General features: G+C 46.3%; 1 protein-coding gene across 1 annotated transcript; it reads right to left on the bottom strand.

Annotated features, from left to right (window-relative positions):
* Positions 1-306: 306 nt before the first annotated feature.
* Positions 307-26,150, bottom strand: LOC139322226 (maestro heat-like repeat family member 5). Its single transcript, XM_070951251.1, has 26 exons — positions 25,718-26,150; positions 24,861-24,997; positions 23,284-23,379; positions 22,123-22,239; positions 21,169-21,291; positions 20,466-20,615; positions 19,723-19,842; positions 19,083-19,162; positions 18,445-18,580; positions 17,991-18,086; positions 16,421-16,525; positions 15,747-15,882; positions 11,156-11,274; positions 10,671-10,820; positions 10,317-10,471; positions 8,605-8,743; positions 7,093-7,244; positions 6,616-6,753; positions 6,039-6,153; positions 4,996-5,139; positions 3,906-4,082; positions 3,237-3,386; positions 2,862-2,987; positions 1,599-1,701; positions 590-655; positions 307-470 (listed from the first exon to the last, which is right to left on the bottom strand). Exons 1-26 carry the CDS (start codon positions 26,115-26,117, stop codon positions 307-309), a joined length of 3,594 nt encoding a protein of 1,197 aa, XP_070807352.1. The 5' UTR covers positions 26,118-26,150.
* Between the last annotated feature and the right edge of the window lie 711 nt (positions 26,151-26,861).

The raw sequence follows: 26,861 nt of genomic DNA, 5'->3' as shown, positions 1-26,861 counted from the left end.
TTCATCCTGGGGCCCCCTCTTTTTGAACTATTACCATCTGGCAGACGGTACAGGACAATAAAAACAAGGACAAATAGGCTGAAAAACAGCTTCTATCCCAGAGCAGTAACTATACAATTCTACGTACAGTGCAATATTAATACAATACCAGGGTTTTTTAATTCAATTGCATACAATGTGAAGGAAGTGTGTTTTTGTTTTATTTTTATAGGGTTTTTAAAAAGTATAATATACAGTGAGGATGGCACTTAATTTCATTCTATGAGGTGCCATGACAATAATGAAAACTATGAAACTATGAAACTATTATTGCTTGGTCTCGGAGATCCTCCTGATGACTTTGGAGGGGAGTTGACTACTAACAAGACCCGGCTTGATCAGATGGCCACACTGCCGAAAGATTTCTTGCATTGAGTCAGCTGCAGCCTGAGCCACTGAGGCTTCGGAATCGCCTTGCAGATCCTGGAGACCTGAAACGAATCCAAAAAACAAAGGATTTCCGGGATCAACCCTGAGAACCAGCCCTGATCAGCGAAAGAGCTTCTGGAGAAAAACTCCTTGTTTCAAGCGAGGGAACTTTGAAACTCACCCAGGAAAACTTCTTTCATTTGTTTTGAAGTCACCACTTCCGGTTGCATGTATTGCGCGCAGCAGCCTGGGCACGTAAAAAGAAAACGTTGGTGGGGTTAACAGAGACGGCTAAATCGACTGATTCAGGAAAAAAACGCGCAATTCACTGGTTTCCACTTGGAAGAGTCGCTTTGGGACTTTACGGGATGGTTCCAGGGATTGGGTCTGTCTAATAATAAGAAGGACTAGGGGTAGCCGATCTTCCTATGTTTTTGTCTCCAGGTCTCACTGGAGGCTTTCAAGAAGAGATTAACGAAGAGATTGGACAGCCACTGGTCTGAAATGGAATCGGGTCTCCTGCTTTAGCAGGGGGTTGGACTAGAAGACCTCTAAGGTCCCTTCCAACTCTATTACTTTATGTTCTAGGGCTGTGCAAACAACCATCATCCTGGAAAAAAATCTAAGCAGCCTTGAATCCAGTTAATACTAGAATGGGAGGCCAGCTGGAAATATTTCCAGAGAAAAAACCACGGCTGTGGATTTGCCTATACAAGAGAGAGGGATACAGGCCAGGTAGTCCTCAACTTCTAACAGTTCATTTAGTGACCATTCAAAGTTACAATGGCACTGAAAAAAGTGACTTACGACTGCTTTTCACACTTAGAAGCGTTGCCACATCAAGATCAAAATCCGGATGCTTGGCAAACCGACTCGTATTTATGACGCTTACAGTGTCTTGGGGGTCAAAGATCACTTCGGATGAGCCAAATCCGGGAGGAAGCCAGATTCACTTAACAACCATGTGACTAACTTAACAACGGCAGCGATACCCTTAAGAAAGAGGGCAGGAACTGCCTGAGAAACTGTTGCGCGATCGTAGCAGTTCCGGAGAAGCCACCCGGTATAAGAGCAGCTTCCAGTCTGATTAAGCGACATGGCTTAATTCGGCATAGATTCTTTTGGTGATAAGGCCGCCCGCCTGTCTTGGGTTTTCCTGCCCTCCTTCCAGAGTTGGCATTGGTGATTACCAATTAAGAGGGCAGCTGCCTCGCGATGGGAAGAGTTCCGGCTCCTCAGGAATCCCAGCATCTGATCCAACATCGCAGGAAGGTTTTGCTTGCATTTATTCATCTGGGGAAAACAAGGCAACAAACAAGCCAATGAACTATAGAGCTTTTTTTTTTAATTTTTTTTTTTTTAACCAAGGGGCTGCTTTCTTGGTCAAAGCCAGCTGGGTGACTTTGGGAGTTCTAGTCCCTCCTTAGTCATGATGGCCAGCTGGGTGACTTTGGTGCAGTCCCTCTCTCTCAGGGCAACCCACCTCACAGGGCTGAAGTATAGAGCTTCCTTTTTTAATTTTTTTTTTTTTTTTTTTACCAAGGGGCTGCTTTCTTGGTTAGGTTTCTAGTCCTCGTGTCCTCAACAACTTACTGTACTGTACTAAACTGTGACATTATTATACTATGCTATACTTTACTATACTAATTGATATTTATGTTATTAGAGACAGTTTTAATCAAATTAAAAGCATAAAGGAAAATAAAGAAAAATAGCAGATAGTGAAAAAAGAAAATAGAAAAAGAAAAGGGAAAGAAAAATGATAAGGAAATGGCTTCTAAACTTATAAATGCATTTATATTTTGCCCCCCTGTACGTCCTAATTTCCTTTTCCCACAAACTGCCATTTCCAAGCCTCAAACCCACAAACCAGCAAGGTTTCTAGTCCTCATGGTTGCATGGAACCTCTGCTGTTCCCGAGAGAGCAAAAACCCAAGAAGAATCCCTCTAGTCAGTTGAGTCTAGTGCTTAACGCCTCAGGCAAGAAACCAGGAACCGGTGAGTTCTAGTCCCGCCTTCATCATGATAGTGAGCTGGGGGACTTTGAGAGTTCTAGTCCCGCCTTTGGCATGAAAGCTGGATGGGTGATTTTGGCTAATTACCAGGAGACGGTGAGTTCTAGTCCCCCCTTGGGCAAGCAAGCGGACTGGGTGACTTTGGGCCAATGAGCAGGGAATGGTGAGTTTTGGTCCTGCCTTAGGCATGAAAGCCAGCTGGGTGACTTTGGGAGTTCTAGTCCCTCCTTAGTCACGATGGCCAGCTGGGTGACTTTGGTGCAGTCCCTCTCTCTCAGGGCAACCCACCTCACAGGGTTGTTGTGAAGAAAAGAAGTATTAGGGATGCCCACCGTCTTGAACTATTTATAAAAATAAGAAAGGCAGGGCAAAATAAAGAAATAAACGGTTAGTATACTCTAATCTGGAAGAAAACAGGCCAGCTTGGCTCCTACTTACAACCACGTAGCAGATGTTGGAGTACATGCTATGGAGACTGGTGTACATTTCATAGTCAAACAAGTTGCTGGGAAAGCCCCCCCAGTTCATAAAGGACACGCAGGAGTCGAGGGTCTTCCTGGAGACCTGGCCGAGGGAGGAAAGAGGGAGATCGTGTCACCTAGTTGGGTCATGAAAGGTCTTCAAGGAAACGACCAAGTTCAGGGAGCACCAAGGACCCCACAACTTCAGGATTGTCCAGAATCTCTTTGCATTCTCCAGAGTGTCCACGTGGTACAACCACGTTGCTCTGAGTGAAGATGGGGGTACAGAGTGGTCTCTGTGAAGGTAGCATGATCAGAGCAGGAGCTCAGGTTAGCCAGCCCTTCAACTCACCTCTTTCGTCCGATCATTTGACAGTTGTATGACTAGAGGAATAAGGCCGTTCAGGATGTTTTCGGCCATATTACTGTTCCGTATCTCCTTCAGTCCTTTCAGGAGCATGCCAAAAATGGTGATGGAGGTATTCCTCAGTTCGATGTCGTCCTACGAAGGAAGAGAGACAGGTTAGTCCCTCCAATAGCAGAATAGCCATGCAGAAGTTTCTTGAAGTTTGCAGGAGAACACACAAGTTCAGAGCACACCTATTCCCAGTTCAATGTCCATGGAGATGGTCAATCATCCAGGTCATGGTTGCCCCAAAGATGGGGACCCCAACTCCAGTATGCTGGCTGGAGAGTTCTGGGAGTTGAAGTCCTCACCTCTTAAAGTTGCCAAGGTTGAGAAATCCTGATCTAGACCAGAGTTGTTCAATCTCAGCAGCTCCTTCTGGACTTTCTCCCATCTTTATGGGAGAAAGAGAGAGACAGAGGGAGAGGGAGAATGAAAGGGAGTGCAGGAGGGAGGGAGGGAAGGAGGGAGGGAGGAGGGAGAGAGAGAGAGAGAAAGAGAGAGAGAGAGAGGGAGGAAGGGAGTGAGGAGGGGGAGAAATAGAGGGAGGGAGGGAGGGAGGGAGGGAGGGAGAGAGAGGTGGAAAACCAGTTTGTTATGATTTGGTTGACTTACATCATGAAAATGTTTCAGAAGGAGCGGAATGAGGTTGACTGCCTTCACCGCATGGGTTTTGATATCGAGGTTCCTGAGGAGGAAATGCAGGGTCCTTATAGCTTCTTTTGCCACCGTCTTCTCTTCGTGACAAGCGCAGTTTAGCACTGGCATCAACAGTGGTTCCAAGATGTTCTTCTGGAGGAAGCAGGGAAAGAAACGAGCAATTAAACGGTCACTGGAGTTCTCTGAGTCTCACAGCGATCATGACAAACGCAAGAGAAGCCCACAGAGCATAGAAGAAGAGGGTTGAAAAGGAACTTGGAGGTCTTCTAGTCCAACCCCCTGCTCAAGCAGGAGACCCTAGACTCTGCTGGACAAATGGTTATCTAAACTCTTCTTGAAAAGCTCCAGTGATGGAGCAGCCACAACTTCTGGAGGGAAGTCGTTCCAAGGATGAATTGTTCTCAGGGTCAGGAAATTTCTCCTTAGTTCCAGGTTGTTTCTCTCCTTCATTAGTTCCCATCCGCTGCTTCTCGTTCTCCTTTCAGGGGTTTGGATAATAGGTTGACCCCCTCTTCTTTGGGGCAGCCCTTCAAATATTGGAAGACTGCTATCAGGTCTCCCCTGGTCCTTAACAGAATCACAAAGATGGAAGGGATCTTGGAGATCTTCTAGTCCAACTCCCGGCTCAAGCCGGAACCCCTAGATCATTTCAGACAAATGGTTATCCAAACTCTTCTTGAAAAGCTCCAGTGTTGGAGCATCCAAAACTTCTGGAGACAAGTTGTTTCACTAATTAATTGTTTTGGGTGTCAGGAAATTTATCCTAAGTTCTAGGTTGCTTCTCTCCTTGATTAGTTTCCATCCGTTGCTTCTTGTTCTGCTTTCAGATGTCCTCCAAGAGGATCTGGCCTCTACTTGCACCTTCAGATCTTCCAGGGTTGCAGCCATCTTTGGAGAAGAGACACCACTCTAGCTGTCCTCTTTCTGCTGGTTGCCTTCTTCTTCTCCTTCTTCTATCCTTCCCAGCCTTGTAGACTTCCGAGAGAGCGAGGTCACACCTGCTACTACCTTGGAAGCCACTCCCTTCCTGCCCCCCATCTCTTACCTCAAACGGGTGTTGGATGAGGTTCCCCAGTCCTCTAACACTGAAAGTCTGTATCAGCGGATATGGCTGTGTCATCCATTCCATCAGCACCTTGAGGATGTCTTGGATGACAAAGAATTGGCAAATTTCCGGATGGTACAGCAACTGAGGAAGAAGAGTGGAGATACGGAGCATTAGCCAAGCAAAGGAAGGGAACTTCCCTGAGAGCCTCTACTAAAGATGCCACTTTCAGCCATTACGGGGAGAGAAAAAGAAAATAAACACAGTCCTCGGTTAGTGACCGCTGAAAGTCACAACGGCACTGACAAAAGAGATACGTCCATTTTTCAGAATTATGACCATGGTAGCATCATCATGGTCATGTGATCAAAATTTGGGTACTTGCCGGTCCATATTTGAGTTGAAGATGTGGCTCTTTCGTCAACTTAACTGATCCGTTATGGGTGTACATTGTTATAATTTTAAATTGTTTTAATTGGGTTGTTGATTTTAATTTATTGTGATTTGTATTGGATATTGTTTTTGTAAGCCGCCCTGAGTCCCTCGGGAGAATGGCGGCATATAATTATATATATATATATATATGTGACGGTCGCAGTGTTTCGAGGTTACGTCATCCCTTTTGTGACTGTCTGATAGGTAGTGTAAATGATAGTTGCAAGAATACAAAAAATAATGCAAAAAGTAAAAGGAATTTAGGGTCATTGAGTCTTCCTTCCTCCCTTTCTCCCATCCTCCCTCCCTCAATCTCCTTCCTTCCTTCCTTCCTTCCTCCCTCCCTCCCTCCCTCCCACAACTTCTGGAGGGAAGCCATTCCACTGATTAACAGAATACCAGGAGACCTTGGAGGTCTTCTAGCCCAACCCCCTGGTGAAGCAGGAGACCCTCTACCATGTCAGACAAATGGCTGTCTAGTTTCTTCTTCAAGACCTCCAGTGATGGAGAACCCACAACTTCTAGTTTCTAACCATAAAGTTCTGTTGAACCCTGGGCAACTTTCCTTGAGCTCCAGAAGGTTGGGGTGCATCTCAAGGTCTCCTCACCTCCGAAAAGAAAACCATCCCAATGGTTTTGTGTCTTAAATCGGGGTGGCGCACGTAGGTCTCGGCCTGTCGGAACATGACCTTCAGCTCATGTTTTGAGTAGTTGAACAAGATCCTAAGAGAATAAAGATGGAGAGATCAGACAAGATCTGCTGGTTAGGGAGAAGAAAATCACCAAGCTAGAGAAATCATGAGCTGAATGATCGATAAATGAATTACTCAATGAATTACTCCATTTAGAGAATTTCTCACCCTCCCTCTCTCCCTCTCCCCTTCCTCTCTCTCTCACCCTCCCTCTCTCTCTCTCACCCTCCCTCTCTCTTTCACCCTCCCTCTCTCTTTCTCCCTCTCCCTCTCCCCTCCCTCTCCTCCCCTCTAATCTTTCCTCTCTCACACTTTTGCCTTCTGTGTGTCTCTCTCCCTCTTTCTCTCCCTCTTTCTCTCCCTCTCCCCTTCCCTCTCTCTCCCCTTCCCCCTATCTCTCTGCCTCCTCTTCTTCCTCCTCTCCCTCTGCCTCCCCTCCCTCTCTCACCCACTGCCCCTCGTAGCCAAGCTCTTTTGACTTTTAATTTCTTACCGGACCAGGTGGAAAATGCCTTCAAACACACTTTCAGGACTCATCAGCATCGCCCAACATTGAACCATATCTAAGTCCTTGAACTCCTCCTGATAGCCGGTGCGCAAGATGAGGTGTTTGACGGCTTTGACTGCGTTGCTAAATGAAACAAAGGCAGAAGAGTTGGTGCCAATCATTCAGCTGATCCCCCTGCACTTCCGACCGTTACAGTAGCCCTATGGTCATGTGGTCAGAATTCAGACTCTCGGCAACTGAGCCATATTTATGACGGTCGCAGTGTCTCAGAGTCACGCGATCCCCTTTTGGGACCTTCTGACAAGCAAAGTCAACGGGGAAGCCAGATTCACTTAACGACCATGGGACTTAACCACTCTGGCAAGAAAGGTTGCAAAATGGGACAAACTTCACTTAACGACTGTTTCCTGAGCTTTGCAGAAATGGAGAAAGGATCCAGATTGGGCCCAGGAGATTCCTTACCCCAGATGGTAGGTCAGTTCTGACCCGCTCTTGCCTGCTCCCAGCAGAAAATAGATGTGCGTCACGAGCGCCAGGAGCAGGCTGGAGAACTTATGCTGGACAATGGTTGCTGCCTCAGGAAGCGAGAGGAGGAAGGAGAGCGCATTGGTGGCCTAGAAACAGGAGGAGAGGAGAGTCAGCTCAGGCTCATCAGGTTACTTAGATTCATCATCATCTATTTCTTCTTTTAACGACCCCCTAATCCCTTGCGGGGTGGAGTCTGGGCAACTGAATGGAGCTGAGGCTTTCCTGGCTGGATGCCCTTCTTGTCGCCAATGCAGAGTTTTGTTCGGCAGATACATTCTCATTGTGCCCAGAGAAAGAAAAAAATCCTCATGTCCATGAAACCTGAGCCAGGAATGTCCATGTCTGAGACACGGAGCAAAAGGTTGCTAGAAGTGGGACTTCTGAAACTCCCATTCTACACCCCCTCCAGACTTTGAGAGGCCAGTGGGGTGTAGATACAGGACAAAAGGGAGACAACGAGTAGCGCAAGTGAGACAGAACTGGGGACAAAGAGATCGGTAACCCCCTAAGTGGGCTCTTGACTCTCCACCTCTTAGGGGTCCTTGGAGGGGCCCTGGGTGCTGTCTGAGCGTGTGTTTTTTGGTTGCAGATGTTTCATGACCCAGCTAGGTAACATCATCAGTGCTAGAAGAGTTAGGCTTAGAGGTAGGGTTAGACTGGTTGGGTCGGGAAACATCTGCAAGAAAACCACCAAGCTCAGTAAGCACCAAGGACCCCACAGTTCAAACCTGGACTACAAATCTATTGGTCTTAATTAATTAAATTTCTCCACCGGCCATCTGAGCAATCTGACACTGGGAAGTTTACAACAATGTAATAAAACAATATAACACATAATAAAAATACAGATTAAGAATATTTAAAATAAGATATGACACAAAGTACTCCGTTGGGTGTTTGCCTTTGTTGGTTCCTATCATGTATTTTCTTAAACTCTTTTTTAGTTATTTCTGTAAGAAATAACGTAAGAAATGAATAAAGGAATCAATTGAATTATGAATGATTGGATGAGTAAAGGAATGAATAAATGAAGTAATGTATGAATAAACGAATAAATCAATGAACGGATACATGAATGAATGGATTAATGAATAGATGAACCGATGGATGGATGGGTGGATAGATGATAGAGCTGGCTGGCTGGCTGGCTGGATGAATGGGTGGATGGATGGATGGATGGATGAATATCAAAGCTGTTCTGGTGAGGAAGCCCACAGATGCCTCTACTTTCAATGGGGCATTTTAGGGGGAAGGGGGGCTTACGTCAAATTTTGCTCCGATTTCAGCCCCCACCAGTTTGCCCTCTGCCTCCCTCCAGCCAGGGCGTGCCTGCTCCTGATGAGGAGACCCCCGAGGGTGACTCTTCTGCTCAGCCCCTTCCCCCTTTCCTCAGGCCTGGCCCACCTGCAGATCTAAGGAAAGGAGAGCCACCGGTTGAGGGCTTACCGCAATGGGCATGATGCATCTCCTCCCAATAGCTTCGGTGCTGGGGCTTTGGTCATCAAGCCTTTTGAGGAGGGGCTTCATGATCTTCAGGTTAGCATAGGGGTCTGCAGCCAGCGCCCTCCACAGCTCCCTAGCACTTCTGTGCAGGTGGAAAAATGGATTGGGGAAAAAAATCAGATTCTTTCCCCATTTTCAAAGAGACGGCCATTCCAGATAGATTAACCCCCACAACGGAAGAAAGGGTTAGAGAACCGATGGCCAAATCAACTGCTTTAAGGCATGGAAAAAAATATAGCTACAGGTAGTTCTCGACTTGCAACCGTTTGTCTAGTAGCCATTCAAAGGAGGGCCTCTGCGCCACCGGAAGTGCCAGAGAACCCAGAACTGGTCAAGGGAGGGGATGTTTCTAGGAGCAGTGTGTCTACAGAATTAACCCAAAGGTGCTTTTCACAGAATGACCGAGTTGGAAGGGACCTTGGAGCAGTGGTGAAATTCAAAAATGTTCCCAACCGGTTCTGTGGCCGTTTCTTGGTGGTCATATGACCAGGCGGCCATGGCTTGGTGGTTATGTGTCCGGGTGGGCGTGGCTGCACAACTGATTCACACACAATGCAGAACCTCACTGAATCACAGAGAGCTCAAAAGCAAACTATCACACTTTACACAAAAGTAACACAAAAGCTACACAACTGACTCACATACAATGCAGAAGCAGCTGGACTTTACACAAAATGGCCCCTGCAACAAACAGGAACCTCACAGACAATCAGGCACAGCTGATTTTCTCACAGCTGACTGGTAGTAAAAAAATGCTGAAATTAGAAATTACAAAAAGGTTCCGACATTGCCCGGCACAGCTGATTGTCGTACTTTTTAAAGCGTTTTTTTTTACTACCGGTTCGGGCAAACAGTAGCAATTATTCCTATCGGTTCGGGCGAACCAGACCAAACCAGAGGATTTCACCCCTGCCTTGGAGGTCTTGTACTCCAAACCGCTTCTCAGGCAGGAAATCTTATCCCATTTCAGACAAATGGCTGTCCAATCTCTTCTTGAAAACCTCCAGTGATGGTGCACCCACAACTTCTGGAGGCAAGTTGTTCCACTGGTTAATTGTTTGCGCTGCTAGGAAAGTTCTGCACATTGTAGGTTGCTTCTCTCTTTGATTCGTCTCCATCCTTTGCTTCTTGCCTGCCCTCAGGTGGTTTGGAAAATAGGTTGACCCCCTCCTCTTTGTGGCAGCCCCTCAGATATCAGAACACTGCTATCCTGTCCCCCCTCAATCCTTCCTTTCATTGAACTAGAGAGACCCAATTCCTGCAACTCTTCTTCATATGTTTTAGGCTCCGGTTCACTAATCATCTTCGTTGCTCTTCTCTGCACTCTTTCAGAGTCTCTGCATTGTTTCTACAGTGTGGCGACCAAGAAAGTTAAAAAACCAAGGAGGTCCAGCTGCCTTTTGGAAAAGCACCTTTGGGACAATCATGACCTGGATGGTGGAGACAACCAGCCTAGGAAGCTCTCAGAATTCAGATCGACTGCACAGCCAACCAGCGACTGCACTGGCCCTCAACCAACCCAATGCAACCTCCCCCCCAATCAGCACATGACCTGCCCACCCCAAGCTACAGATATTCACCCCTATCGCAAATGGTTGAGAATCTCTGTAGAGTACAAGAAAACAGGAGGCACATCTCCTTGAGGTTCTTCTTACCCATCGCACGCCACCGAGCACTCGAGGAGAATATCCACGACTTTGTTCACCCGTTTGGACGCCAGGTGACACACTGCCTTTAGCATTTGTTGTTTGGTGGCAGGGTCCAAGATCTTCGGGAGACGTCGGTAGATCTCCTTGAGGATCATGGGCAGCTATGGCAAAAGAGAAATCCAAGGGATGACCGACTTTCTCAACAGCCCTAAGATTACCTGGTGGTCTCCATCCAACCCTAGCCTTCTTAAATCCAGCCGAAGTGTTGTCACCAAGTCAACAAGGTCTCACCCATTCTCATCTTTCTTTTCTACAAAATCTCCTCTATCCCTTTTGCTCCAAACCCTGCCATTTTCTTACCTCCTCCATATCCATCCCACATTCCTCCAAGAACGAATTGAGCAGGAGTCCCGCAGTGTGTGAAATGTTTTTGTCCAGGTGTGTCAGAGCTGCCAAGGCTTTTAAGATCAGGTCGTTTATTTGTGATGGGCTCAGATGCTCGCCAAAGGCCTATCGGAAAGAAGAAAAGGAGACCATGAAGAGATGCATCAGGGTTTTGACAAGCCAGAGACTTTGACCCGTATCCGGGGACAGCACCCCATGTAGAGAGGCAGGCCGTATTCCATGACATCCACCACGTGATATTAGGATGTGGGTGAAAGAAGCCAACATGGCAGCCGAGCTCGCCTGCTCCTAGACATTGTGGGGGATGGATATCCACCCTCCGGCTTTTGGAGCCTGCCGTCCCCACTGTGATATTGACTTTTTTGAGTATCTCCAGGTCAAGAGGAGGAGAGAAAGGAAGGTCAATAAGAAGCCAGGCAAAATGCTGAAGGAAAACGTACCGTAGCCATTTTGGAGACGTTATTATAAAATATTGTTGGGCCCGAAAAGGAGAAGTCTTCCCTCAGCCAACTGACGACCTTCCCCTTCTTGTTTCTAGGTTTCTCATCCATTTCTTTGGCTTTGGAGGGAGGGAAACAAGAGAAGGTCAGATTTTGGCATTCGGAACTTCTGAAGATCCTTCGTCTGACGGCCGGTTTAGTCGTTCCAACAGAAGAGAAGCTCTGTAGCTCAGGGCTGACCTGAGGGGTCCCTGGTGCTCTCTGGGCTCGGTGGTTTTCTCGTTACCTAGTTGGGTCATGAAACCTTCACAAGAAAACAACAAAGCTCAGAGACACCAGTCCTCCTCCTCCCCCCTCGCTCCCTCTTTCTCTGCCCCCCCTTTCTCTTATCTCACTGATCAGGAACGAAACAGGTACAATGACCTCTTTAGTGGTCCAATTACAGGCAGTCCTCGACTTACGGCCACCATTGAGTCCTAAGCAAGACAGTTATGAAGCGAGTTTTGCCTCATGTTGCGATTTTTTTTCTTGCCAACATGGTTAAGTGAATTGCCGCAGCAGTTAAGTTAGCAACCCGGTTGTTAAGTGAATCCATCTTCCCCATTGACTTTGTTTGGCAGAAGGTCACAAAAGGGATCACATGACCCTGGGACACTGCGACTGTCATAAATCGGAGTCAGTGGCCAAGTGTCCAGATTTTGATCCCGTGAGCATGGGGATGCTGCAACGGTCGTAAGTGTGAAAGACAATCACAAGTCACTTTTTTTCAGTGCCGGTTAAACTTTGAATGGTCACTAAATGAATTGTTGTAAGTCAAGGACTACCTGTAACCCCTTTTCTAGGTTAACACAATAGATGGGACTGTAAATGGAGGGGAAATATAGGGCTACATAAGAGACAAATTACATAAATGAAGGAATGAAGGAATGAACCAACAAACGAATGAACAAAGGAATGAATGAATCTAACCGGATTTAACCCAGACTACCTTGGTCTGATGTGCAAATGAAGCATTAGGTTGTGAATTGATTGTGTGCTGCCTGGGGAATTCTGGGCATTGAAATCCACATGGCTTAAAGTTGCCACTGGGTTAAGCTTTTAACTAGCCAAATTTAACCGATCCTTTTCTTTAGGTAAACCATTGATATAAGTGCCTGTCTTTCAACCGATTGTGGACGGCTCCCAATTAAAAATTAGAAGACACGTAAAATGGGGTTGAAACTATAAAATTAACAAATAATGTATTGCAATTATAAACCCTCTTTAGCTCTTTCCTTAACAATGCCCACTCAACCCGTAACTTGGTTAACCCGTTTTCTGGCTTCCTGCAATACATGCAGCCATCCAATGACTAAAAGGTGGCTTTGCAAAACACGCTAAGACCCAATCCATGTGCCAAGACTCACAAGCCCAGGCTGGCTGATGGCAGATGCCTAGCCTAACTCTGTGGTCGGCAAACTGCAGCTCGCGAGCCACATGCGGCTCTTTGGCCCCTTGAGTGTGGCTCTTCCACAAAATACCACCTGCGGGCGCGCACGCACAGTGCGATTGAAACTTCGTGGCCCATGCGCAGAAGTCGGTTTTCGGCCTGGGCGAGTCTATTCTGAAGAAGTGGCGTTAGAAGAAGTGGGGGTGTCTTGCGGGCGAGAGACGGGAGACGGGAGACGCGGCGCAGGTGGGCCATGGGATACGCAGCGTGGGAGAGGCGCACGCAATTCATGCACGAGTTGCGTGAGCCAGTCAGTCAGCAATCTCCTTGTGCAGTGGTTAGTGCTAGTCGCATCCGCAAATCACGCGCAGGTGACAAAAGTAACTACTCGGAGCATAAAGTTACCTGTATTTTTCCAACCAGCTGCAAATCCTACAGGTATTTTTGTCATCAATTTAAGAATTGTAATTATTTTGTGTTGGTGGCTTTATTATTATAAAATGAAACATTTTTTTAGGTGCCCTGTTTGACATGGCTACAAAGAAGAAGCAAAGAAAAACGGAAGACGAAAACCATGAATTTAAAGTTGAACGGACCGAGACTTTCGCGTTTGTTCAAAACTTAAATGGCCTTCCGACCTGTCTTATTTGTCAGGAAAAATTGGTGCATAACAAGAAATCAAATTTGGAGAGACACTTTAAAACTAAACACGTGTCATTTAGTAGTAAATATCCTGTCGGTGATGCAAGGAAGAAAGCAGTTGAGGAACTTCAGAAGAGTCAAGAAAAATCAAGTTCTGTATTTAATTACTGGATTCAATCTTCCAACAATGTTAATATTGCAAGTTTTGTGGTTAGTCAAAAGATTGCTAAGAGAGGAAAACCATATACAGACGGCGAATACATAAAAAGTTGTTTTATAAATGCATCCGAAGAGCTATTTCGGGATTTTAAGAACAAAGCCGATATTCTAAAAAAAATTAAAGAGTTACCATTGTCTGCTAAAACAGTGAAAGACAGAACAGTCAAAATGTCTTCGAATATAACCAACCAGCAAGTCGAAGATCTTAAATTGGTTTCAGCTTTATCAATAGCAGTTGACGAGTCTTGTGACATAAATGATACAGCGCAAGTTTCACTTTTTGTATGATTTATTTCATCTACAGGTCCTAAAGAAGAAATTTTAGGATTACTGCCACTCAAAGGTCAAACACGTGGAGAGGACATGGCAATGCTGTAATTGAGTACATTGAAAAACATCATATTCCACTCAATAAAATTGTCTTAATTTCAACAGACGGGGCGAAAAGTATGACCGGCGTAAGAAACGGGTTTGTTGCTATTTTGAAAGAAAAAATTAATCACGAGGTACTTACTTACCATTGCATCATTCATCAAGAAGCGCTTTGTGCTCAGACATTTCCAGAAGAAATTTGCAAAGTTATGGAATTGGTGATTAAGATTATCAACTCCATTATAACTAAACCTCTTAATCATCGCCAATTTAAAGGATTTTTAGTTGAAATGGAGAGCGAGTACGCCGATCTTCTGCTGCATAACAAGGTACGTTGGTTATCAAGAGGAAACGTTTTGAAACGTTTCGCTTCCTTATTAACAGAAATTAAAGCATTTCTCCATGAGAAGGGGATTCGCTATCCAGAACTAACGAACGATCAGTGGATCCAAAAATTTTATTTCATGGTAGACATTACATCTCATCTAAATCAGCTTAATCGTAAACTACAGGGGAAAGGAAACACCATTTTTTCGATGTTAGAAGAAGTTATTTCATTCGAAAACCAATGATCTCTTTTTGCTCAAGATTTTGAAAGAGAAACTTTGATTCACTTTCCAAGCCTGTTGAAACATCGCCAAGAAAATAATTCTGATATTGACATTTGCTATTTCAAAACAACACTTTTAAATATGAGGGAAGCTTTTCTCAACAGGTTTCAGGAATTCAGAAACAGCAAAGCGACGTTAGCCTTTGTTAAAAAGCCTCTTAATGCTACTGTAACAGAATTAAATTTTTCTCCCTTTAATATTGACATTGGCAACTTTGAAATGCAATTGCTGGATTTCAAAAACAAAGAATTGTGGAGCTCGAAATTTGAAGGTCTTTGTGCCGATACAGAAATATTGGAGAAAAATAAATGTGAACTTAGTTCACAGCACAAGTGGTCTGCTTTGAAAGACCCGGAGAAGGAAGATATGATGATTTTTAACACCTGGAATAGTATTCCTGACTCATATCATCAACTGAAAAAAATAGCGTTTGCTGTTTTTTCCTTATTCGGGTCTACATAGTTATGCGAACAATCATTTTCAAGCATGAACCTTATCAAGAGTAAATTGAGAAGTTGTCTTATTGATGAGAACCTGGAATCGTGACTAAAATTAAAAACAAACCTGACTTACTCAAACTTTCCAAGGAGATGCAAGGCCATTGTTCACATTAGTGTTTGTCAGTCATTGTCATGATTTAATTTTATGGATATTGTAAGGTCAATTGTAAGAAATTTAATTTTATCAATAAATAATATCGTTATTAAGTATGAGATCAAGTTTGATTCAACGTACCTATAGTTTAACTAAGACTTAAAACTTTAAGTAAAGTTTATTAAGTTAATTTTAGGGAACGTTGTGGAGTGAAAGAAGATGTAGTGTCGAGGAGATGGTTTGGACATATAAAGAGGATGAACGAAAGGAGATAGACGAAAGAAGTATACAGGACGAGTGTGGATGGGAGAGATGGAAGGGGTCGACCTCAGCGAACGTACCTCCATCAGATTGAGGACGTTCTTAGCAAAGGCCAGTTTAGGAGTACCCTAATTAAGTTAATAACAATGTACCTACCTATCTAGTTTAAGTTTAACCAATTTGGCTCTCCAAAGAAATTTCAATCGTTGTACTGTTGATATTTGGCTCTGTTGACTAATGAGTTTGCCGACCACTGGCCTAACGGATCCACTTAACGTGAGAAACTCAGTCTTCAAATGACCCCTGGCCCTGAGAGGTGCCAATACCAACGGCCAATTCCAGGCATCTCTGCCCAGGCAAACGACCGGGGTCTTGGTCACACCACAAGCTGTGCCACCCAGTGCTCTCCTGGGCAGTGCGCATCCCTGGGCTCCTGGCAGCCCTTGGAGTCCAACTTTCTCACCCATTTTGCTCATGATGAGGTGGTGGAGGTGGTAGGCGGCCTCTGCGGACGTCTGGCCAACTTCTTTGCTGGTGTCGCCAACGTGCAGGCCCAGCAAAGCCACCAGCTGTCCCAGCAAAGAAAAGTCACCTGTGGTCTAATGAAAGGAAGCAAAAAGGAGGGGAAAGATGAGAAGGGGGGCTCATGAAGGTTTCAGCCAGCTGAAATCAGAGCATAGGAAGCATAGCACCATAGAATCCTAGAATCCTACCTTTTAGAATTCTAGAATCACAGAATCTTAGAAACATAAAATCTTAGAATTTTAGAATTATCCAATATTTGAATCTTAGAAGACTAGAATCATAGTCATAGATTCATCAAATCAGGGAATCCTAGAATCTTTGAATAATAGAATCTTAGAATCATAGAATCATAGAATCTTTGAATTTCTAAATCATACAATCTTTGAATCTCTGAATCTTTGAATCACAGAATCATAGAACCTTAGAATCCCAGAACCTCAATTGCTGGAAGGGACTGTGGAGGTTTTCTCCTCCAACCCCTTCATCAAGCGGGACTCCTTGTATCCTCCTGGTCACATCCCAAAGATGCTTTTTCCAAAAGGCAGCAGGACTTTCTTCTTTTTCTTCCTTTCTTTGAAAACATCTCACTTCGCATCCCAAACGGTGACTTACGTCGAAATTGACGTTTTCAGAAACGAACTTCAGGAGGTGTCTGATGCTCTTGATGGCCCTCTCTCTCTCGTGTCCCTTGGGAGATTCAATCCAGGGATTAATGTGCTGCCCGGAAAAACAAAGGAGGAGGAGGAAAGGAAGAATTTGTGATTCACAGTTGGAAGAGCCACAGAAGTTGCCAGGACTGGGGAGAAAATCTAAGGAACTCAACAAATTTGAGACATTGGTCAATTGAGGTCTATTTTAGACTGAAAACTAGAGTAGCAATTGAAGATTTCTGGAATACAACTAGTCTTACAACAGTTCATTTAGAGCCGTGGTGGCACAGTGGTTAGAACGCAGTATTGCAGGCTAATTCTGCCAACTGCCAGAAGTTCAGCAGTTCCATCCTGATCGGCTCCAGGTTGACTCAGCTTTCCGTCCTTACCAGGTCGGTAAAATGAGGACCCAGATAGGAGAAGATTTAGAGAGGGCTGTAAACCACGGTGAAGCGGTATGTAAGTCTAAGTGCTATTAGTATTTAGTCACTATTCAAAGTTACAATGGCACTGAAAAAGGGACTTACGACCATTCTTCACACTTATGACCATTGCAGCATCCCTATGGTCACGTGATCAAAATTTGAACACTTGGCCAATGACTCATCTTTATGACGGTTGCAGCATCCCAGCTCGGTCCCTAAATGAATGGCTGTATGTCGAGGACTTCCTGTATAAGTAGTCCTTGACTTACGACCAGAATTTGGGGTGCTTACCAAGGTGGATGTTAGGCGAGTTGTGACTGGCTTTATGACCTTTTTTTGCCAGGGTTGAACGAATCCCTGTGGTCCTTCAGTGAATAATGCAGTCATTAGCCGAATCTCGCTTTCCCCGTAGACTTTGGCTTGTCGGAAGCCAGTTGGGCAGTTCGCCAATGGTGTTCAGGTGACACCCCCCCCCAGGATGCTGCAACCATCACAAATACAGGTAGTCCTCGACTTATGACCACAATGAGTCCAAAATTTCTGTTGCTAAAATGAATCCCATCGGCATCGACATAATCTGCATCGGTCAATTGCAGAAGGCAGCTTTACTTGGAACAGCTGCGAGACTCTATGACAGGGGTGTCAAACTCGATTTCATGGAGAGCCGAATCAAGGTTGTGTTTGACCTCGAGGGGGGCGTGGCCGAGGTGGGAGTGGCCAGCTCAACGTCTCTCGTGTCAGGGGCACCTGTGGACTTCCCTGAGACCCTCCCTCACTCTTATTATAATCTCCTCCCTCCCTTCCTCCCTTCCTCCTTGCCGTGGGACAAGAGAGACACGAATATCAGAGAAATAGTGGAATAGAATCATTAGTGAAAAGATGCCAGAGGAGGGACAAAACAAATGTAAATGACAAAAATGACCATCATTTTTTAACTATTGAAATGAGTTAAATTGAATGGTTGAATTGTCCCATGGGACGAATTGTCCATCCAACAGCCACATTTGCCTATCCCGGGTCCTTGGGAGGGACTCGACAGCTGGACAGAATCGCCAAATCCAGCCTAAACATCTGGCTGACCAACCCCGAGAAAGAATCACTCTTTACCGTCAAGACATCCTGCAGGGAATCCAAATTGGGAGCCTCGGACAGCAAGGCGGTGAGCATGGTGTTGCAGGTGGTCACCATCTGGTCATAAAAATCCTAGAAGGAGAAAAAGAATATCTAAAGGAAGAAGTGGTGTAAAGGAAGAAAGAGGAAGAAATCCAGGGCTGGGGAACTTATGGCCCTTTTAGGACGACTGGTGGACTGCAACTCCCAACAATCCTGAGCCAGCCACGGACTTCTGGGAGTTGAAGTCCACCCTTCTGCAATCAACGGAGCGGCCCGTCTTGCAGGGCTGGTTTTTCTTCCAGAGTTGGAGGAAATGCTTTCTCGGCTGAACACGAGGAACAAAAGGACATTGGGCTCGATGGATGGATCCAGAGTTTTGGAGGAGATTTTGAATCATGCTTATTTCCAGGTGGATCTCAGATGGCTTGGCTCCATCTGGACTGCTCACCTGAGTTTGAGCTGGTTGTCCTGGGCTGTTCACGTTCAGTTTTGTCACCAGGTAAGCCGGCAAGGAAAACACCTTCTGGATGCTTTTTCTCACCACTTTAGACCTCATCTCGGAGTTCAAGGGGGGCTTCATACGGCTGATGAAAGACGAGAAAAGAGGAGGAGGGTGAGAAGATCATAGACTCATTAGGCTAAAAGGGACCTCGGAGGTCTTCTACTCCAACCCTTGCTTGATGGTCCTTAAACCATCCCAGTCATATGGTTGTCCACTCTTTTCTTGAAAACCTCGAGTGATGGAGCACCCCCAACTTCTGGAGGCAAACTGTTCCACTGATGGATTGTTCTCGGTGTCAGGAAATTTCTCCTGGATCTCTCTTTGATAAGCTTCCATACATCGCTTCTCATCATGCTCTCAGCTACTTTGGAGAGGAAGGTGACCCCCTCCTCTCTGTGAGAGCCCCTCAAATATCAGAAGTCCCCTCATCATCCTGGTTGCTCTTCCCTGCACTCTTTCTAGAGTCTCAACATCTTTTTTATATTGTGGTGACCAAAACAGGATGCAGGATTTCTCTCTCTCTCCCTCCCTCCTTCCTCTGTCTCTCTCTCTGTCTCTCTCTCTCTCTCTCGGCAGGTACATACCTCATGCAGGTGATGGTGATGATCGCTTGATGGAGATTTTCGATGGACAAGGGTTTCGCGGGCTCATCTTCAATGACTTCCTGAAAAGAGAAGGAAACCCATCTAAGAAAGAACCTGAGATATGGCCACCATCCAGCTGGCCCTCTTCCCAGCCCTACGCTTTTTCTGGTTGACACAGGAAGTCCCCAGCTTACAACTGGTCACTTAGCCACCATTTAAAGTTTTGAGGGATCTCTTCAGGACTACTTATGACCCAGATGCCAAGTTCCGAGAGGCGCCCCTTCCTCAGCGATCCTGTGACCCCATTTCGGTCACTTGGCCACCAGCTTGCATTGATGGCAGTTTGCAGCGTCCCGTGACCATGATTTAAGTCAGGGGTGGGTAACTGTGGCCTCTTGATGACCTATATAAAATTGGGAAGCCAGATTCCCTTAACAGCCGTGCGATTAACGGAACGAAAATGATTCGGCTTACAACGGTGGCAAGACAGGTCGTACAATGGGCAGAATTCCCTTAACAAATGTCCCACTTAGCAACAAAACCTTTCAGGCTCCATTGATTGGCATTCAATTCGGTTCAAATTCACTTCCAAAAAGAAAGACGCCCAGGAGCACCTGCCTCCCTCCCTCTCCCCACTTACAACGATGTTTGTGACCAGTTCCTGTTTCTGGGGCAAATCGAGGTCTTGCCTCCTGCTGTTGGCAACAGCTTTGGTGATCATGATGATGGACCTCATGAAGGCTTTCTTCAGCCCTTCGTCCTGGAAAACCCCAGTGGGAATGAAAAGAAACCAGAAGGAAGAGGATGTATTTATTTATTGAAACCTTTACGTAGCCGATTGTCTTTGGTTGAACTCTGGGGGCCCCCAATCAAAGCATCCCTGGACACTCTGGGTTCTAGTCCCACTTTAGGATGAAAGGCAGCTGAGAGACTTTGGGCCAATCACCAGGAGATGGTGAGTTCTAGTCCTCCTTAGGGAAAAAGGCCAACTGTCTTTGGGCCAATCACCAGGAGACTGTGAGTTCAAGTCCCGCCCTAGGCACGAGAGCCAGCTAGGTGAGTTGGGGCCAGTCTCAATCCAAACACGTCACAGAGTTGTTGTGTGGAAAGGAAGAAAGAGTGTAATGCATGAGCGCTGCCTTGAGGATAATAAATGCAACAAGACCATAGATTCTCCTCCCCTCCTCCTCCTCCTCCTCCTCCTCCTCCTCCTCCTCCTCCTCCTCCTCCTCCTCCTCCTCCTCCTCCTCCTCCTCTCCCACAACATGCTAGTTGGGTCATGAAATGTCTTTAAGAAATCAAACAAGCTAAGGACTCCGGATTATAATTGTTCTTGTGATTAAACTCAGCATTAAGAGAAGTAGAGGGTGGAAACCTGCCTACCTTTTTCATGCTGGAATACTGATAGAGTATTTCTGAGACAATGTTGTCCAGGAAAGGCATCATGTCCTCTACTTGCGCTCCCAGGACTGCCTGGCCATAGCAAAGTATTAATGTGGTCCGAATCCATCTCTCAGAGAGAGTCTGTGAGTCCTGTCAGTCCAAAGACGAGGGGGTCAAACTCTTTCCCAAAGCACCAGAAGACAAGACCAGAAGCAATGGATGGAAACTGATGGAGCTTCTTAGTCATCCAGGTCACGGTTGCCCCAAAGGGGCTTTTTCCAAAGGCAACTGGACTTTGTTTTTCCTTGAAGAGGTTTCGCTTCTCATCCCAGAAGCTTCTTCAGGTCTGACTTTGGTTAAAAGAGAAGAAGCTTTTTGGATGAGAAGCGAAATGTCTTCAGGAAAAAACCAAGCCCAAGCCTTTGGAAAAAGCACCTTTGGGTCTACTCGAGGTGTTTGTTGGGGCAGCTCCTAATCTTCTCTAGCCTTATAAAATAGTTCTCCAGGAGATGGAGATGGAGAATTTCAGCACCACCTACATCCTCAGCGCTGGTCTCTGGTCTACGAGATCTATGACCAATCTGAGGAGACCTGACAGCCTGGAGCCTAAGTCCTTCTAAGCACATTGGACTTTCCTTCCCAGAATCCCCCAGCCTCCTTCTGTACTGAGTTTCAGACCTTGCAACCCCATCCCTAGTCTTACCTCAATGGGGGCTTCTACTGCAAACGGTCCTCTTGTCTGCCTGAACTGGCCAGCTTCCTCCAGGGCCACCAGAATCTCAGGCAGGTGGCAAAAGGATGCCATTCGAATGGATTCCGAGATTCCCTAGGCAAAGCGATGTTTGTGAATTAGGACATTTATTGATTTATTGGTTCGATTTATATGCCGCCCTTCTCCGGAGACTCAGGGTGGCTTACAATGCGTTAAGCAATAGCCTTCATACTTTTGTATAGACCTGCTTAGTAGGGCTTTCGCCCCCCCCAAGCGGTGTTCTTTTTTGTACAAAGTCAGCTTATTGCCCCCACAATCCGGGTCCCCATTTTACCTACCTCGGAAGGATGGAAGGTTGAGTCAACCTTGAGCCTGGTGAGATTTGAACTCACAGTAATTGCCGGCAGCTGGCAGCTAAGTGCTACTTAACAGCACTTTAGTCCGCTGCACCACCAAGGCTCTTATTTGCACCTAACCCTTTGTCTTTACCTTCCGCTTTCTCCTCCCCTTCTCCACCTCCTGCTCCTCCTCCTCTCTGCAAACCCCAGGCCCTTCTAGCACTGATGAAATTACCTAGCTGGCTAATGAAATGTCTGCAACAAAACAACCAAGCACAGAGAGCACCAAGGACCCCACAGTCCTCCTCCTCCTCCTCCTCTCTGTAACCCCCATTCTCTTCTAGCACTGATGATGTTACCTAGCTGGGTAATAAAACATCTACAGGAAAACAACCAAGTTAAGAGAGCACCAAGGACCCCACAATTCTCCTCCTCCTCCTCCTCCTCCCTTCACCTCTATTCTGCAAAACCTGTTCTCTTCTGGCACTGATGAGGTGACCTAGTTGGGTCACTAAACGTCTGCAAGAAAACATCCAAGCTCAGAGAGCCCCAAGGACCCCACAAAGATGGAGGTCTCAGCCCCCGCAGGCATCCCACTGCCACTCACTTCTCGGTCTGTTTCTTCCTGGAGTGAAAAACTTAGAAGGCTTTGGAGCTGTTCCGTCACCAGGTCCTTCTGTGTTGAGTTTCGCAGTTTAACGCCATAATATTTGTAGAGGCTAATCTGAAGGTGGGAAAAAGAGTCCGTGAGTCCTAGGGAGCTCCACCAAACGGCCAGGAAAAGGAAATATAGGAGAAATTATGATCAAAAAAGGACTCCGTGTGGTCAAGCACACGGAAACTGGTCCTGGGTGACCTGATCGGGGAGATGGGCAGCATACGAATCTAATAAGTCAATAATTGCCATTTTGACTTTCTTCTTCTTCTTGAAAAGCTACTTTAACCCCCCTTCCCCCATCCCCATAGGTGCCCTTTGCTGATTCTCTGTTTGGCCGTCCTGAGATCCTTTATGGTTTCTGTGGAGATCTGGCAGCTTCATCTTTTTACATGCATTAGCTCTCCGTGGTGGATTGGGACAACTTGCCATGGCCCTCTTGGCTTGGCCAACTAACCATGGCCAACTAGCCATGGCCTACTTGCCGTGGCCAACTCACCAGGGAACAAGAGTTACACTAATAGCAGGGTTCCAATACCTCCAGGGTTGCCAAAAAGAGGAGGGGGTCAGCCTATTCTCCAAAGCACCCGAAGGCAAGACAAGAAACAATGGATGGAAACTTATCAAGGAGAGAACCAATCTAGAACCAAGGAGAAACTTCCAAACAGTGAGAACAATTAACCAGTGGAACAGTTTGCCTCCAGAAGTTGTGGGTGTTGCATCACTGGAAGCTTTTAAGAAGAGATTGTACAACCGTTTGCCTGAAATGGGAAAGGGTTTCCTCCTTCAGTAGGGGGTTGGACTAGAAGACCTCCAAGGCCCCCTTCCAAGTCTGTAGTTCTATTAATCATTGTCTGTCTAATATTGAGGAAATGGTGGAACTGAAGCGTCAAAGAAAGGAGGCCTCAAAGGAGGGACAAATGAAACATAAATGACAAATGTTAAAATGATTTTTAACATTATTGGAGAGAACGGAATGGTTGAATTAACCCGCGGTGAGTCTGCTGTGGCTCGTGGGCAGCCACGGTGAGTTGGCCATGGCAAGCTGTCCTCTTCTGATGTTGCATCTAAGATAACTGCGGCCCTAAAAGTGTAAAACCTCCACATATTTACCTTGTCTTTAGACAAGACCTGGGACGTGCTTTGCTTCTGGTCGATGGGCGGCAATGCGCTTGTTTTCCTCCTGGGCAGTTTGTGGTCTGAAGGAATCTGCTTTGCCAACAACAACAAGAACAACAAAAAAGAAGTTGTGAGAAAGTGAAGGAGCAGAGGAAGGAACAGCTTTCTGTGTGTTTCCAAGGGGAGGATTGGTTTCCCTTCTGCGTCCGGATGCATATTATAAGTAATTTGACTTTTCTAGCTGGGACAGACACGAAGCACGTAACAAGGACCATCCGGATTGTATCAGCTGGAGCTGAGGCAGCTTTTGAGATGAACGGTTGGAAAATCTCTGCCACAAATTGTGAGAACTTGATTTATCACCATTTATTGTTGTGGCCCTCCAGCAGCCGAATCAGAGGAGGAGGAGGAGGAGGAGGAGGAGGAGGAGGAGGAGGAGGAGGAGGAGGAGGAGGAGGAGGAGGAGGAGGAGGAGGAGGAGGAGGAGGTGGTGGTGTGGGAGTCAGGGCCAGCATCAAGGCAACCTGAGAGCTCCGAGGGGGAAGAGGGAATGGGGCTGGCAGAGAGAGAGACAGAGGAGGAGCCTGGGCCATCCGTCAGCCCTCAGATGGTGAGTCAACAGACCGCAGGTCTGGAGGTGGATGAGGAAGAGGAGGAGCAGCTGGGTCCAGTGCCTGACGCGCGGATACACAGAAGGCAGAGGAGAGGAGAGCAGTGGAAATCTATGGGCCGGTCCTTGGGACAGACGAGCGACCACGGCTAGCGAAGCCCCTCCCTAGCTCTGGGGATAAAAGGCAGGGGGCGGAGATGAATAGATGTGGCAGACAACGATTCTTCTCCCTGCCGGATGGACTTGTTAGCCTGCGGTGAGAGAGAAACTTTTTGTCGGGGCTGCTGGCTCTCCTCATAAAGGAATCTTTGAGTTCACTTCAGAGGGTTTGTCGTGTTTGGGTCAGAACATTTATTTACTGACTGTTCGAAGTTATAACGAGTAGTTTACAACTGAAAAAAATGGACTGTTTCTCACACTCAGGACCATTTCGCATTTCCGTGGCATGCAGAGAGCTTCCGGTCCCTGTTGTTGCTGCCCAGCATTCAGTGCCAGACAGTGCAACAGGGCGGATGGTTGTCTTGTAGGTCTTAGATTTAAGATGGGTGGCCATTCGTCTGTCCAGTAACACACTGGTGAGTTCTCGCCAACGTATCCAGGCTGCATTCTCCTTTGCTCTCACCTCACCATTGATGTCACCATTGACATTGGAGGTGGGATCCCAGATACCAAAAAATGTCCACCTTCTTTAGGTTTTCTCCATTGATTTGAAGCATTCCAGGGGTGGTGACAGTCCCTAAGTACCCAGTCTTGATGTTGAGGTGGAGTCCAAAATGGTTGAGGCAATCATTCCATGGTCGTTCCATGATCCTTCCAGCAAGGACCCCATAGTTCAGCAAATTCTCCATAACTACATTTGTCTACTTTTGGGATAAATGATCTCCACCGAGGCAGCCCTGGCTTCTGGACCCTCTCCACGATGGACCTCAGGGCCCACCGCGACACAAACCCAGCTGCTTACCTGGAAAGGACGAAGATGGTCCAAGATGGTCTCTAATATTTCTCTCTCGTCCATCAGATCCAAGATTTCTTTGACGGGTCTGCCTTTCAATGGCTTCCTGCTCTCCCATAAGTTTCTGAAGCACTCGTCCGAGAGTTCTGAGAAGAAGAGACAGACAGAGATTGATGGGCAATTCGACAGGACAAGCCTTCTCAAAGCAGAGAGAGACAAGGAGTGCGTAGTGGATCACCAGGCTGAGCCTGAGGGAGGGGTCAAATATGTCAAAAGTCTCGAGGCCCTGATCTTCCTGTCCTTAGACAACCATCTTATATATGGAATTGGAATTTTTTATTGCTTTGAAATTTCATGATGTTGTAATCTTATAATTTAAATCTAGCCTTTGAAAAAGGCTAAGAGGGAGGGGTCTTTCCTCACCTCTGAGGGTAAGATGTTCCCTAATACAGTGGCAGCGGTAGAGAAGACCCTCTTCCTAGACCCCACAGTCGAAACTCTTTGACTGATGGAGTCTGCACCATAACGTCCCTACCTGATGAAGGACGATTGCAGGATTTGGATTTGGGTAGTCTAGGAAAAGGAAGGAAGGGTGTACTAGTGACATGAGAGCAGTCTTCCAGTATTTGAGGGGCTGGCACACAGAGGAGGGGGTTCAACTTATTTTCCAAAGCACTAGAAGGTAGGAAGAGAAACTTATTGCTTAATGCAATTGGTCTCTGGAGAAGGAAGACCTCTAAGGTCCCTTCTGGCTCTGTCCTGATGGATTGATTGATGGATGGATGGATGGATGGATTGTGTGGGGTGGGCTGATGTGATAGGACAAGGCTGGTTCCATAGGTAGCCCAGCCCTGTAGCGTCTATACCTGGATACGAAGGCAGGAGGGCGACTGGAGAGCGTTTTCTCCCCGGAGCCCTTTCCCTCTCGGGCCTCCTTGGCAAGGGAGGGGGCTCCTTCAGGCCAGCCTTGATCTCCCCCTGAGGAGCCCTCGGAGGGGTCCTGGCAGTTGTCCTGCGCAGTAAATTGGGCAGCACCAGTGCTGGAGGCTGCACCGTGTTCCTCATGTCCACTGGAGCTGGCAAACCCTTTACAAGAAGGGGCAAGACCTGCGTGGTTCTTTGAGTGGCCGAAGAAGTGGATGGGTGGGAAGAGAAGTCGGCTTCCTGACTCTTCCACTGCCGTGGGTCATTATTCGTAATTTGTGGATGGGACAGCTTGCTGTCCTCCTTCTTCAAGAAGGGCAACTTTTTTAGCATGTGGTCCATCCTCTCGTGAAGAGGGAGTTCTTGAACTGGATGGAGATCCTGTCAATAAAGGAGAAGTTTTGTAACTCCAGATTGAAAGGAGGGGTCCTTGGTGCTCCTATCTATCTATCTATCTATCTATCTATCTATCTATCTATCTATCTATCTATCATCTATCTATCTATCTATCTATCTATCTATCTATCATCTATCATCTATCATCTATCATCTATCATCTATCATCTATCATCTATCATCTATCATCTATCTATCTATCTATCTATCTATCTATCTATCTATCTATCTATCATCTATCTATCTCTCTATCATCTATCTATCTATCTATCTATCTATCTATCTATCTATCTATCTATCTATCTATCTAGTTGTCTATCTATCTATCTCTATTTATCACATGTTCTTCCTGGGTCAACAAGCTCAGACTGCCCAAGGAGCTGCTGATCTACAGAGGAATTTGGGAGTCTCTCCTTTGTACCTCTACAACTGTCTGGTTTGGCACAGCAACCAAACTAAAAGTCCCCTAAAGAGAGAAGACGGCAAGGAAATTACAGGCAGCAGAGAGAAAGCAGAGTTGCTTAACTCGTTCTTTGCATCGGTCTTCATGCAAAAAGAAACTATAGCCCAACCTACCAACAACGTAACTGTGAAAGACAGACTAGAAATAACAGTTGAAAGGCTTCAGCGAGGTATTTGACAAAGTAGAACACTCCCCTCCGCTCTGCTCTGTTCTACTCTGCTCAACAC

The sequence above is a fragment of the Pituophis catenifer genome, unplaced genomic scaffold (genome assembly GCF_029215685.1).
Source record: "Pituophis catenifer annectens isolate HBS135680 unplaced genomic scaffold, rPitCat1.0.hap2 SCAF_10, whole genome shotgun sequence".
NCBI lineage: Eukaryota > Metazoa > Chordata > Lepidosauria > Squamata > Colubridae > Pituophis > Pituophis catenifer.
Note: the sequence above shows the minus strand (reverse complement) of the source record. Positions and strands in the feature narration are given on the sequence as shown.